Source organism: Artemia franciscana, unplaced genomic scaffold (genome assembly GCF_032884065.1).
Source record: "Artemia franciscana unplaced genomic scaffold, ASM3288406v1 Scaffold_2143, whole genome shotgun sequence".
In the NCBI taxonomy this organism is placed as follows: Eukaryota; Metazoa; Arthropoda; class Branchiopoda; order Anostraca; family Artemiidae; genus Artemia; species Artemia franciscana.
In genome coordinates, this window is record NW_027063134.1 from 28,389 (window position 1) to 43,003 (window position 14,615).

At 36.1% G+C, this 14,615-nt stretch overlaps 1 protein-coding gene across 1 annotated transcript; it reads right to left on the reverse strand.

The window, feature by feature from the left end:
- Positions 1 to 11,835: 11,835 nt before the first annotated feature.
- LOC136042848 (dnaJ homolog subfamily B member 3-like) lies at positions 11,836 to 12,339 on the reverse strand. Its single transcript, XM_065727777.1, has one exon. The coding sequence runs from the start codon at positions 12,337 to 12,339 to the stop codon at positions 11,836 to 11,838; it is 504 nt and encodes a 167-aa protein (XP_065583849.1).
- Positions 12,340 to 14,615: the final 2,276 nt, after the last annotated feature.

The following is a 14,615-nucleotide window of genomic DNA, read 5'->3' on the forward strand; positions in this document are numbered from 1 at the left end:
TTCGTCTGCAGGGGTTGATCTCGGTATTATAGGTAATATTTGCCTGAAATCTCCCGCAAGCAATATTAATGTGCTGCCAAAGGGTTTCGACTTCCCTCTCAAATCTTTCAAGCATTGATCCAGAGCCTCGAGCGATTTTTTGTGTGCCATTGTGCACTCATCCCAAATAATAAGTTTGCATTGCTGCAATACTTTACCCATCCCAGATGATTTGGAAATATTGCACGTGGGAGTTTGTGTAGAATGCGAATTCAGAGGCAATTTCAAAGCGGAATGAGCAGTTCTTCCACCAGGCAGCAATGTTGCGGCTATTCCGGACGACGCAATTGCCAACGCTATATCATTTTTGATGGAATTGATGCCAGAATCAGTTTTATCACAAACGTTTTACCAGTACCTCCTGGCGCATCCAAAAAGAAAATTTCTCCAACGTTGTTATCGACACAATGCATTATCGTATCATAAATGTCTTTTTGTTCCGACGTTAACTTGGAAATGTTATTGTGTACATACGACAATAGATCACTCGTACTGTAACTTTGTTCACGATCCAATTCTATATATGTCGAAACAGCAGCGATACGGTTAGGTGAAGGCATTCCCAAATCCTGAAGAGGTTTGTTTGCCATGCGTACGCACAAATCTTCTATAATAACTAGAGTGTAGTTATAAATTTCTGATGTAAAATCAAAAGTCATATCTGACGTCTCTAACTGTTTTCGATGGAGTATATCTTCGGACATTTTTGACTTATATTTATGGAGAGCAAGTTGTTAAAATGATGCCAAACAATGCACGAATTTGACTTGGAGTTGACGTTTCGCACGCGTCATTGATACAGTTATCCCAGTGTTGGTCAATCTCCAATAAATTCAGAGCTTGGCATGCACTACGGTAAGTGTCATGTATAGTACCGTCTACAGTTCTCAAATACTCAAAGGATGTCGGACCGGGTACATTCACCAAAAGCAGGCGTAGAAAGAAGCATTCATGTCGATTGGGGTGAACGGTGTAGAGTCTTCCTATCGTGGTATCTTTGAAGATGGTAGGCTGGCCGTCGACTGACTTACCCTGTTTTCGACGTTCAAATACTTTATTTTTAGCATTCCACGTGTAATACGAAGGCACTTCAGTATACAGCAGTTTTTTTTGCAAAAGAATCATTTTTGCAAAGCGAAAAGAAAGCGGTTAACTTTGTATCCGGTGGATTCAGGGCTCTTTGTTGCACGTTGGTTTCCGAGAAATAAACACGTTGACCATTCTGTAAATGTACCGCTAAGTGAACAACAGCTGGACTACGTTCATGTATCGGAAATGAAAGAATTCGCCAGACAGCTTCATTACTGCTTATGTATCTTCCAGCCTGATATTGTACGATTTTGTCGATATCTTTGATATCGGGCTGCAAGCCAAAAACTGCCATGTCACTGCCTTTGTTGACGTATTTACAAATGTATATGATTGCCTTTACGGAGTTACAGTATTAAACGTTTATGTGTGCATTAAATGTTTTTGATAATAACGGGGAATATGGAACAACCCACTGGTTATCTACTTCGATGGTGGTACCGTTACGCTTCTTTATTATTGCTGTTTTACCGCCATCTTCAGTAGATCTTCTTCTATATTTTGGGTAACCATCATTGCCAGTAATTGTGTTGGATACTAAAAGTCGAGGATATTGCTTTGTGCACCTTCCTTTGGCCATACATGGTGAATTTTCGTTCAGTGCACCGCAAGGTCCATGTATCATATTTTTTACAATAGTATCATGTAACCCCTTATCGACATTTTCATCAGGTATTTCAGCGGGAATCACATCATCAATTTCGTTCGAAGTAATTTTTTTATGTAGCCAGATTAGTATATGTGCGTGTGGCAAACCTCGTTTTTGCCATTCCACTGAGTACATCCAGCATCGCACTGACCCAAACACTTCAAGTTTTACTATGTAGTTTATCAGTGATTTCAACTTTTGCCGGAAGACACGGGCCGTAATGTCATGTCTATGAACCGCCGATTGTCCTTGAAGTAAAAGCTGCTGTATCTCGTCCCAAGATTGATTACATGTAAATGTAATAAATAAATCTGGACGACAATAGAGACGAAAATACGCAATAGCATCTTGAGCATATTCATGCATATGACGGGGACTGCCATCATATGACGAAGGTAAAATTGTTAATCTTCCCACGTTTGTGGTATTACCGTCATTTACAACTGCATCTCGCAAATGAATGTATTGTTCAGAGCGGAGCTTGGTCTGATTCAGGCAGATATATAGCAAACGTTCTGATTCAATTTTAGCATACATATCAACGACGTATTGGTGAAACAATTCACGGCATTTTAAAATATAATTTTCTTCATCCTGCCGAATCATTAGTCTATAGGAATAATAATGCATTGCACTGAATTTCTTATTCATTTCTTTGTTAGTGGCTGGATTCATCAATTTAATATTAAAGTGATAGCCGTCGGCTCCATCCCTAAAAATGATAGGATATTGTAGGGCATCGTAGCATCGATGAGTTTCAGCAATTCTTAACAACTGAGCGTTTCGCTTATGAAGATTAATATCTCGAGGTAAAAACTGATCACCGACCGATAAATTTGCCCTTTTACTTTGAAAGTAGACATAAATTGATCTGGATTTTCGATTTGGGCTCCAAACGACGTCATTTGGAAACATGAGTTATATTTTCTGATTTTTGACAAAAAACGCTTAGATTCTGACGTAGTTCCAGTAAGGAAAGTCTTCAATGGCTCTGGTGGTGCAGCCAATAGAGGAAGTTTAACTTTTCCTGAGGCGCAACACATTCCCATTGTTTCACCATTGAATTTCAAGGCCTTGCAATAGGGACAAATTTTAGACATAGTCCCCATTTGAACACATTTACTCAAGCTATAATCATCGACTGGGCTGTACCTGAATGCCAGGCGATAACTTTCAGGTTGCTCTGATTCCTCGGCACGCTTTCTTTTCTTACTTTCTCTATCAGCAGCAAGCCTGATTTCTTGCTGTTCTTGTGATTCCTCGGCACGCCTTCTTTTTTCACTTTCTCTTTTAGCAGCAAGTCTGGTTTCATGTTGCTCTGGTAGTTCCTCGGCATGCCTTCTTTTTTCTCTTTCTCTTTTAGCAGCAAGTCTGGTTTCGCGTTGCTCTGGTAGTTCCTCGGCACGCTTTCCGTTCTTTCTTTCTCTATCAGCCTCAAGCCTGTTTCCTTGCTTTTCTTTTGATTCCTCGGCACGCTTTCTTTTCTTACTTTCTCTATCAGCCTCAAGTCTGTTTTCTTGCTGTTCTTTTGATTCCTCGGCACGCTTTCTTTTCTAACTTTCTCTATCAGCAGCAAATTTTTTGGCATAGACTCTTTGAGCATCTTCTTCGGCTGTTGCCATTGTAAGTTCATCAGTCATTTTAAAGTTAAACATTAATAGATTTCTACGTGAACGCATGTCTTAAATATCTTTAATGACGTCACCGTCATAAAAAAAGGACGACAACTAGCTTCATGACGTCATTCAACACACAAACATGACATCACCCGACAGACAGACACATCCACAGACAATTTATTTATATATATATAGAAGATAGATGTGGCTGTGTCCCGGTCGTCATTTGTGTCCCGATGTCCCGGTCTGTAATTTCGTCAGTCAAAAACATGACGTCAGTTAACACACAAACATGACGTCACCCGACAGACCCACACACACACAGACAACTTATTTATATATATATATATATATATATATATATATATATATATATATATATATATATATATATATATATATATATATACTAGCTGTTGGGGTGGCACTTTGCACCACCCCAACACCTAGTTGATGGGGCCCTTTGCGCCCCCCGAGGCCCTCCCCCCACGTGTGTAAGTCGTTACGCGCCATATTAGTTACGCCCCATTGTAGTTGTGTCCCTGTGTCCCACCTGTGAATAGAGATAGATATAAATATATGTTTTTAACTACGTAAAACATGCGAATATACAACATTCTTCGCTGTCCCATTGTCTGTGCATATAAATAGATAGTCAGGTTTACTGATTCTTGAACATGCAACATATAATTGTCCATGGGAAAAACAATCCGTATTCATATCTATACCTCATTATTCTAATGATGTGTCCTTGTGTTCCGGTCGTTATTTATATTCCCTGTGTCCCGGTCGTCATTTGTGTCCCAGTGTCCCGGTCTGTAATTTCTATTCGAATGCACGCTTTCTTTTCTTACTTTCTCTATCAGCAGCAAGTTTTTTGGCATAGACTCTTTGAGCAGCTTCCTTGGCTGTTGCCATTGTAGGTTCTTCAGTCATTTTACAATTAAACATTTTTCCGTGAACGTATGTCTTAAATACCTTTAATGACGTCATCGTCATAACAAACATGACGACATCTAACTTCATGACGTCAGTCGACACACAAACATGACGTCACTCGACACACACTCGGGTTTAATAAAAAAATATAACACCACTGATTCCCTTATCGCCTCAAAACTTATTACGCACTATGGCTCTTCCTTCACTCCTTGGTACAACCCTGGCGTCTACCTTCAATATTATCCTTGTAAGTCCCTACCATTTCGTCCACGAGCAAACCACTCTAATCTCTACTAAAAAAAGAAATATTAATAAAATACTCAATAATGACCAAAATATCTTACCTGTTTAAATTCGTCATTCAATGTAACTTATTTCAAAACAAGATATTTTTTTTAGTCTCTTTTTTAAAGAACCAAGAGAGCTCCTACCTCTCGGTTCAAGTGAAATGGTATTGTAAGCCTTAGCGCAGACGATGTCAGGCGAAAAATCTGGCCTCACTGTTGGCGTATGTCGAATATAAATCTGTGCAGATAGTCTTGTAATTGAAGATGCTGTTTGACTACCAAACAGAATAGATTCCTAAAAAGCAGTGGAAGCAAGCTGGAGAAGAATCAGAAAGTAAAATCCAAGCAGGAAAGCTCAAACAGCGATTTCAGCGAGAGATAATCATCTGTGTGTTTAATGATCTTCAGGGCATTCTTGTAAATGGAATCCAATTTTTTCAGATTGGATTTGAACGTCGACTGCCATGCCATTGCGCGATACAGTAAATGGGTTTTGATGAGCGAATTGTAGAGAAGGGTAAGAGTTATAAATGGGAATGTGTTCTTCAGTTTCTTCATGATGCTAAGATTCTTTGAATGCTTTAGTTCTACAGCATGGATGGGGGGAAGCAAAGAAAAGTTTTTATTCACTCTTAATCCTAAATATTTTGTAAATCCGTTTGCTGTTAGTCGAACCTTTCTAAGAGACGTCGCAATTCCTGTTGAGGAAATGAGGGGGAAGGAAATAAGACTTCTGTAGGCAGGGAGGGGGAGGAGATGGCAAAGGATAAGGGAGGAGAATTCGGGATCGGGAAGGGTTTGTCAATTTTTGAGCTGTGCCTGATGAACTTTGATGAGAAATATTTGCTTGAGTGCGGTGCACTAAAAACGAACGGCAGAAGGGAGATGAGTGGCTCTTACAATTTTTATCTTTGGACAGGGACACTGGAAAAGGGCCCCGGGGAGTAGAATTAACATCATCTACTTTCGGTGCATGGGCAAAACTACAATATTTGTTACAATGCATGGTGGGAAAAGGTGGAGGAAAAGTTTGTATGGCAGGGGGATGGAAACTAAAAGGGGATACTAAAGTAGGGGTATTCAGGGAGGGGGAGCTTGTTTTCCGAACAACCCTCTTGTTTTCCGAAAGTCAGGAGTGAAATGAGCGAAAACACATTCTCTGTTGGTAAAGAGTAAATTTTACACTTAAAACCAGTAACAGTTTTAAAGCTACTTAATAATTACGATTTTTTCCGAATTATTGAGGGGGCAACTACCCCCTTACCTCTCTCCCCCCCTCAAAGACACCACTGACCTAATCTAACCAAAATACGACACCACTGACCTAACCTAACCAAAATACCAATTTAATTTTTTTTTTTTTTTTTTTAATATAACTACAATGTAGTGATCCACTGAGCCGAAGCTAATAATGTTGTCTCCTTATACAAACAGCAATAAACCGGTTATTGTCTCATTTTAAATCCAAGTTCTAGATTGTGAACTGGCTAACACAAAAGTAAAAAAAAAATTACTATCGACGGAAATTGCGCATTGGGATTACTGCAAGTGTATATTTGTATATAAGCCTACGGTGAAAGAAAAAGATGACACTTCGCGTCAATGGGACAACTACCGTCGTTGAAAAAGAGTCAGGTTTTAAGAAAATCCACCAGCGCTAAATGGTCGAGAACAAGTAATTGACTAATTTAAAAAAAATTAAAACCAGCAATTAAACTGTAAACTCAAGTAATGAATTATTTTTTTTAAAGAAAAATATAAACTTTGCCTTTCAATGGCTTCAAGCTCTATTTATTGCTTTCCCCTGAGGAACAGAATAGTTTTGTGTCTTGTTTCTTCTATTTCTGCCTTTTAGTGCAACTGAACAATGTGCGGAAGATACATCGATTGAAGTACTGCGTGGCTTTTCGATGTGCCACCTTGATCTTTGCTCCTATATCTTTTAACGAACGTTTGCACCGTTTTTGATGCTCGTTTCTCACAATCGGTTTCTTTCTCTCTCTTTCTTTGTCTCTTTTGAGTCATATTTATTTTATTTAATAACTGAGCGGGTTTTCCATAGAAAAATAATTGGAATTCAAAAGAAAATGAAGGATCACGAAATTTCGGAGACGGGCAACAGTTTATGTTGGGTTAAGAAAGTGTCAAAATAGTAGCAATAAAAAGGATTTTTTGATGATCCAGTAACAAATTGCCGAGCGAGAAACTATTTGTCTTCGCAATACATTATATTTTGTAAAATTCCAGAGTTTATATTTATATAATATTAAAACATATTAACCTATTGCGAGAGAACTTGTTTAAAATAGAAAGGTAGTGCGTATTGTGACACAGCATAGAAAATTACGTAATTACTGTAAAAACCGCTTACAACACCAAATAGAAACAATGCTCATCATTAACCGGAGCAATAAGTTTGGAAAACAAAGTTTTTTTGATAAATACAATGCATACATGTATTATTTTATTTTTTAGCATGCTCGATTCCAATTGCCAGAAAATCCAAATGTTCCACATATAATGATAGGACTGGGTAAAAGCACCGCACCATTCAGGTATTTCTGGATACACAGGGCAAAACTCAAGAAAGGAAATTTCTACGATTTAAGCAAATGCGTAATTTTTACAATTTGTGACTAAGGTAATACTTTATGATTTATCCTACAATTTTGTATATTTTGTTTCTAATTCCCCTACTTTTTACGTTTTTCTCTTAAGCTATGTCGCCTTTGGAAATATTTTTTTTTTTGGAACGAACAATAGTTGTTCCTTGTATGAGAAGGGTGGCCCTTTTCAACACTCCTCTTCACGCTAAAGTTTTTTTTAGACTTCTAAAATAGATTTCAAATCTAATTACACGGCCCTTGTGTTTTAGGAACTGAAAAGGTTGAACTTTAGCGTAAAGAACAGTATTACCTTGAGGACTGCGGGGAAGGATTGTCAACCACAAAAACTTAATTACTAGACTTTTCAACTATATTGAACAAAAAAGGTTTTTCTCAAAATTTTTATTGAATGTGTATGATGAATTAGAGGTATGGAGTGGGGGATGGTTACCCTTCAACCATTTTTTACTGTTAATAAGCGCTCAAGAGCTTTCCATTTTGCGATTGAATGAGCTCCTTTAAAAGTTTCTACGACAAACCCTTCTACACGAAGTGCCTTGGTCTGAAACCTATTTACTCACTTTGTCCTAAAGTGTGTCGAATCTGGGTATCAATGATGAGACACCTAAATGAAACTCCTTTTCTAAAACCAAACGAACCTCGTATTTCTGTTTCATTTCAGCAATTTTCATTGACAGTTGAAAATTGTCAAATTGTTATCAGAAATTCCATTTATTCGATTTTGCTGTGTACCAGAATCAGCCAGTTCCTATTTTGTCACTAGGATCGTCCCCTTTTTGGTCTATGATTGTGTCCCCTAAACATCCAGAAACATATTCATCTTCAAATCTCAAAAACTAGACACTTCTTTTTCACCAGTCCGAATCTCTTGTCCGATTTCTCTTGTCCGAAGAGATAAGTCGTAACAAAGTAGGTACTATTATTCAAAAGACACTTTATCAACCTCTTTTAAAGCGGCAACTTAAGATCAAATTAAAAAAAAATAATACATAAGAAGCATTTATACAAAATGACTTTGAGGGAAAGCTCAAAACGCAAATCAACATGTAAATTCCTTACTCTGGAGAATCCTTTCCTTATGACATCTGTGACATATTGTAAATATTCGAAACATTTTGTAAATATTTACAAATATTGTAAATATTCAAAACCTGGATGATGTTCTGGACTCACACTGTTGCCTGTAGGAACCGACATTAAAGTCTACATATCAGGGAAATCTTACCAATCTGCAATATAACCAGAGGTGTGACTTGCCAAACCCCATTTTGCCCTCCCCCCTCCAATCTGAAATGTAGTTTCTTCAATCACATAAATTTTTTCTCAGGTACTCAGTTAGGGCTAGCTTGAAGCTGAAATACAATGATATACAAGCGTAAGGAAATTTTAGACGGAAATTGATACAGAGTAGATACATCTTAAGTACTCCAATTCTATGTAACTGATTATTAACTAATGACCCTTTTAAGGCCAATACGGGGTTCTAACGCTCACGCCAAGTAACGTTAAACAGCTTATCGGTCTTTAGAAAAAATTAGGGTTTGGATAAAGTGGCATGGTAACAAAAAGGTCGATATTGTTCAGTCTGTTCAGAAATAGAAGCGATCGATCTCTGCGTATATTAAAAATCAGTATACATGCATTTTCGATTTCTCTTGATATTTTTCTTTTGTTTCTATTACGATTCCTTTAGCGCCCAAGTTTTCAAAAAAAAAGTTTAAAGAAATTTGGATACATTTTGTTTTCTTTTCTTTTATCTAAACCAAAAGATTTTAAATCTCAGTGACTAATATTTTAAAAAGTCCGAAATAACGTTTATGGGTGTGTGGTAACAATTGTGTTTCGTAAAGGCAAACCAATTTCAGCGATTTTTTAATTGGGTTTCGGAAAATAAAGTGCTTGCAATTATATTGTGATGACAACTTCTTTTATGATGACAAACTTGAAAAAATGTAAGAAAAATAGGTTAAGTTAAAGGTAATACAGGGGAAAAACAAATAGTGAAACTAAAAACCCAGCGTTTAGTAAAGGTAAACAAAACGGAAAAGTTTTTTTTTGTTTCGTAAAAGTAAAACATTTTCAGCAGTTTTTACTATACCCAATAGCTCAATAAAACACAGAGCTTACAGGTGATGGAATTTTTGGAAACTGGGAAGATGAAGTGCTTATTATCAAACAATCTTTTGGAGAGTTACACATATTTTTTTAATGAATAATGTAGAGAGGGGTAAAGTAACGATTCAATGTCGGGACAAACCACTACGTTCAAATTCTCAGTTTCCTTTAAAACTTTAAAATTTCCTCGTTTTTGTTTTACAATATATCTAATTTTTACAAAATACACACACGATGGGGATGAACTTAGGTATAGCTGTAAATTTTGGGATAAATAGCTAGGTAGTCTATATTAGTTAGTTTAAGGCCTTAGTTATTCTTGAATCTAAAGCAATGGTTCCCATCCAATTTTGGGCCATGCTTGAACCTAGGCATTTCAAAAATTCTCATGCAAAACATAGGAAAGTTACCATCCCCTGTCTTGAATAACGTGGAAAATATATTGGCTTGGAAATCAAGAAAATTGACTGAAACCACGATATTCTGCTTATACGCCATCTTTTTTTCTTAGTTTCTTTCTTCGCTTTCACCTCAGTTATCAGGGCACTGGAACATCGTAGAGAGCTGCTTAATAGCTCATTTGAAAGGAAATTAATGTATTTAAAAACTTTTTGCAATTAAAAAAATAATTTTAAAATTAGTTGTACAAGGAATAGATAAAGTTCATCATAAATGGTGTCAGTCAAGAGAATCTCATGTAGTAGATGATCAGTTGATTTTCAATCCCTGAAACTTTCCCTTTCATACCCTTAGGCACAGTTGTAATACTAGCAAGAGTAGTAGCAATAGTTCTATTAATGTTTGCATTACTAACAGCAACATTAAAAACGATAACACTAGCACTACTTACAACAGATATATTAACATATGCCTTTTAATCAGTTGAATATCCTCCTCACCAAGTTTCTGGAAGTTTCAACTTATTACAATTATCCATTGCTATGACATGGTGATAGGATCTTTTAAATACCTATCGATATTTAAGTTTCATATTCAATTTAAAAACATTAGCTATTTTGATTAAGCATGGGCACTAATCTTTTTTTTTTAGGAAATAAAAAAAATATAGCACTTTAAATAGCACTAAAATAAGCACTTTATTCTTTTTAAGTAGCACTTTAAATAACACATAAAAATAATAGCAATTTAACGAAAACGCACTTTTCGGATCCAGATCCGAAAACGTTACTAATACGGCCCTTTTCTCACAAAAAGACTATTTTTTATAATGAAAGAAAAAAATCTTTTATATACACAAGCTTTTCTATCTTTTTTGGGAGGAAGGGGGGAGTTATTTCCTTCCTTTTTCTTTTCTTTTTTTAATTTCCTTTCGTGAACATCTTAATGCAAAACTTGTATTTTCTCATAATTGAAGATATTACGAATGTCTAAGAATGTTACATGCTTGCTGCTTCGATGAATGTCAGTGAAACGGAAAACTGTTTGTTTTCATGGAGAAACAGAGACTGCTATTGCTAATCAGCAATTTGTTTTAAATTGTCTGAATATGAATCTCCCCAAAGCCCCAGCCATAGGGTGCATGTCCAACTCATTACCCGCCAAAACGTTTCCCTGATCATTTTTAAAATAATACCAAGAGAGCCACCTTCCTATCCATGTCTTGCTATTAAAATTACCCTCTACAAGTCTATATGTAAAATTGGGTCATCAAAGAGGAAGTAAAACAAACAAAACAGTTGCGCTTAACAATTCTGAAAAATTCCCCCGCGAAAATTTCCCTTGGAAAGTTCACCGCCAGAAACTTTCCTCATCACAGAAAACTTTTGCCCTGCCAATAATCACCCAAAATATGTCAGTAAACTCCCCCTTCCTCCCGAAAAAACTCTATATGTAAAGAAATGACAAATTAAGCAACTTATAGCCGTTTTCCCAAGGGTCGTGGAGGAATATTGACAAATTCCCACAGTGTAAAACTTCCTTTAAAAAGTTCACTTCGTGAAACTTCCCTCTCCATGGACATTTCTTCGCCTTGGAATATCTCCTAAGCAGAAAATTTGTCCCCCCACATGCAGACTTCCTAATGAAAATTACATTTAGTGTTTCTTAACTTTGTTTAATCTTTCCAGCTTTGCATACTATTTTTTACTAACTGCAAATAACTAATGCGATATTTTTATCCAAATTTGTAAGGTTGAGCGGCAACTTTGTAAGGGCAGGAACACACTTTATTCCATTCCCTCTTGCTTAAAAAAAAAAAAAAAAAAAAAAAAAATGGGGAAAATACCAACAATTATTTATCTAAACAATGCTATATGCGAGAAAACAAATTTTATTCAAAAATGAAAGAAAAAAAATGAATACAATAAAGTAGAAACATTTCTTCCTTTGCATAAGTCTCTTAAGAAAACGCAGCTGATGATGAAAAGAACCAAAATATATATGACATTGGAAAAAAAAAACAACAAAACAAAATATAAATAACTATTAAATACATTTACATACAATCCTCACAACATACAATCCTCACATTTACATAAAAACATACTATCCTCAGCACAATAGAAGTGAGAATTCTTTTGGAAAGAAAAACCCGTGAAAAAGGAACATTCATCTGCGGAATGATCCCTTATATCTTCAACTATCGTCTTACATACCCTGCACTGGAATCCGGTACCCATGTACCAAGTGAGGTCATCCCTGTTTAGAAATATCTTCCTACACACCCTGCACTGGAATGACTGTTTTTTGGTCCCAGAGCTATCAAAAGTCCTAGAGCTATCAGAAGTGCCAGAGCTATCAGAAGTGCCAGAGGTTGTACTAAAGCTATAAACGTTATAATTCTCACGTTTTTCGTCATCAACAAGAACCTCATAAGCTTTTAAAATCTCTTGAAAACGGCTTGTGGCTTCTTTCTCATTGTTCCGGTTTTTGTCAGGATGCCATCTCATAGCTAAAAAACGGTACGACTTTCTTACTTCTGCCTTAATTTCCTTTGCCTTCATACCTGTCATTTTTTTTCTATTTAACTTTAGCATAGTATAATAGTCGGTTTTCTTAGCTTCTATTCGCCTTGACATGATATGAATTTCTTAAAGTTTTGTCTAATCTGACTCCTAGTGTTGCAGTTTTAGTACTGAGGCTGAACAATGCGCTGCTTTTATTTATACTATGAATGACGTCATCGAGTTTTTACATAGTCACGAGTCTAAGACTTTCACACGTCACGAGTTTAAGACTACAATATTATTTAGATGTGACGTCATATTAGTTTTAAATTAGCTACTGGTAAAGGATGATGAATAGGCAAGAGCTCTTATAATCAGTTCAAAACTTAATATAGTACCGAGATTAATGTAAAAAGACAACAATTCAAACGGTAGTCATCCGTAAAATGAAAATATTGCTATTTGCTACAATTTGCTAAACTATTATAAATTTGTATTTTAACGCTAAAATAAGATTTATTCATCATACAATGCACATCTAATATTAAATTTTATTATTCACCAAAAGGCTCTTTGGCCTGTAAAGAAGAGGAAAATAAACGAGTCACTTACTCAGAGAAGAAAAAAATTGATATAATCACTTACTCACAGAGAGAAAAGCAACAAGGAGAAGAAAAGAAAATATAAATAAAATAAAAACTACAGAAAACAAAATTAAATAGACTAACAGATTGAATAGACGCAATTTTTAGTAGATAAAAAGGACTCCAATAAATGACATATATATATATATATATATATATATATATATATATATATATATATATATATATATATATATATATATATTGCAGTTTTGAATTGAACCTTCAAACTTTATTGTGCAATTAAGCCTGTGTGCTCGTTCTAACGGCAGTAATTGAGGGGAAGGAACGTCCTTTCCTCCTTGGTTCTTCGCTCCTGCCTAGGTTCTCGAAAAACACCTTTCTTCGGTCATTTTATTGGAATAAGCACTTTTTATTTATTTGAAGAAAAAAAAATGAGGAAACAGCCGAAAGTGCGCTTTATGGGAATGTGCTGTGAAGTTAAATTTATAAAAAGTGATTACACATAAATATAAGCTTTTAAATGAGCCTTTAAACAGCTCTCTTTTTTACAGTAGCCTTCTAGTTTCTGCTAGTCAGCAGTCGATTTAGAAAGCCCTGTCCTCGTTATAGTTTTTTCAGGCTAAATCGGCCGAGTAGAAACAACTTTTTGCTCATCAAAAATAAACGTTCCTGAATAACATGTATTGGTTTGTTAGGTATGGATAATGAACTTTATGTTATAGACTGAAAGTTTTTCGTAGCTGTCAAGGTTGTCCGCAGTATTTTCTAGAGATGTCTCATCTCAGCCGACGAGACTACAATGTCTTGTTTGAGAGTTCATACAGTAAACACCTTTATTGATACAACATTGATATAATCTCATTATACAGTAAAACTCAATCGTGAGTTTTTTCAACCTCATTATACAGTAAGACTCAATCGTGACCCTATGGACTTAATTGAACTTGAACTAAATAGAACTTGGATTATTTAGTTATTTGATCTCCCTATGGACTTTTTCTGAAAATATTTCAATAATCAGAACTTGAATTATTAGACAACTAATTATTAATTGTGAAAACAACTAAGTGACTAAGGTGTTGAAGATTGCTTATGTGCCTTGCTTAAACTAAAATTGAATAATTCTTCCTTTCCCTCAATGTTGCCACTGCTTGACTCTCTCTGTCTAGTGTTGCCACTGCTTGACTCGAGTCCCGAAGCAACTATTGTGATATGTCGAAACCAAAAAACTATTGTCCCGAGTGCCGACTGCTGGTAACCACAAATTCTGTCCAATGCGTGTCAGGATGCGGCCTTTGGCACCATGCGGGCGTTAATAAATGCGCCCAAATCGGACTAAAGGACCATTCCGGCGAATGGTTATGCATGGAATGTCTTGCAAAAGAAATACCCTTGACTCCGAAGTGGCAACCATCTCAACCTCCACAAAAGCCTAGTCTAAAGAGACCTGTAAGAGGAAGTGGAATCGGCACCTCTTCACCACAAATTATTACGGGACCTAAAACTAACTCTGATATATCGAAAGGGACTAAGCCATCTGCGGTAAGTGTAGACATTCCCAACTATGAATCCGAAACAATCTGTCTAAGTGAGAAAATTAAGACCCTGGATACAAGTTTATTGGCATGTCAAGCAGAAAATCTAGACATCCGGACAAATCACTCAATGTTTGTGTCAGAAATGGAGGAAAAGAACAATCAAATTAAAGTGTTGACAGGCCATTTGGAGGTTAAA

Excerpts from the sequence above, each read along its gene's own strand:
- LOC136042848 (XM_065727777.1), bottom strand. The coding sequence starts at position 12,339 with ATGACAGGTATGAAGGCAAAGGAAATTAAGGCAGAAGTAAGAAAGTCG.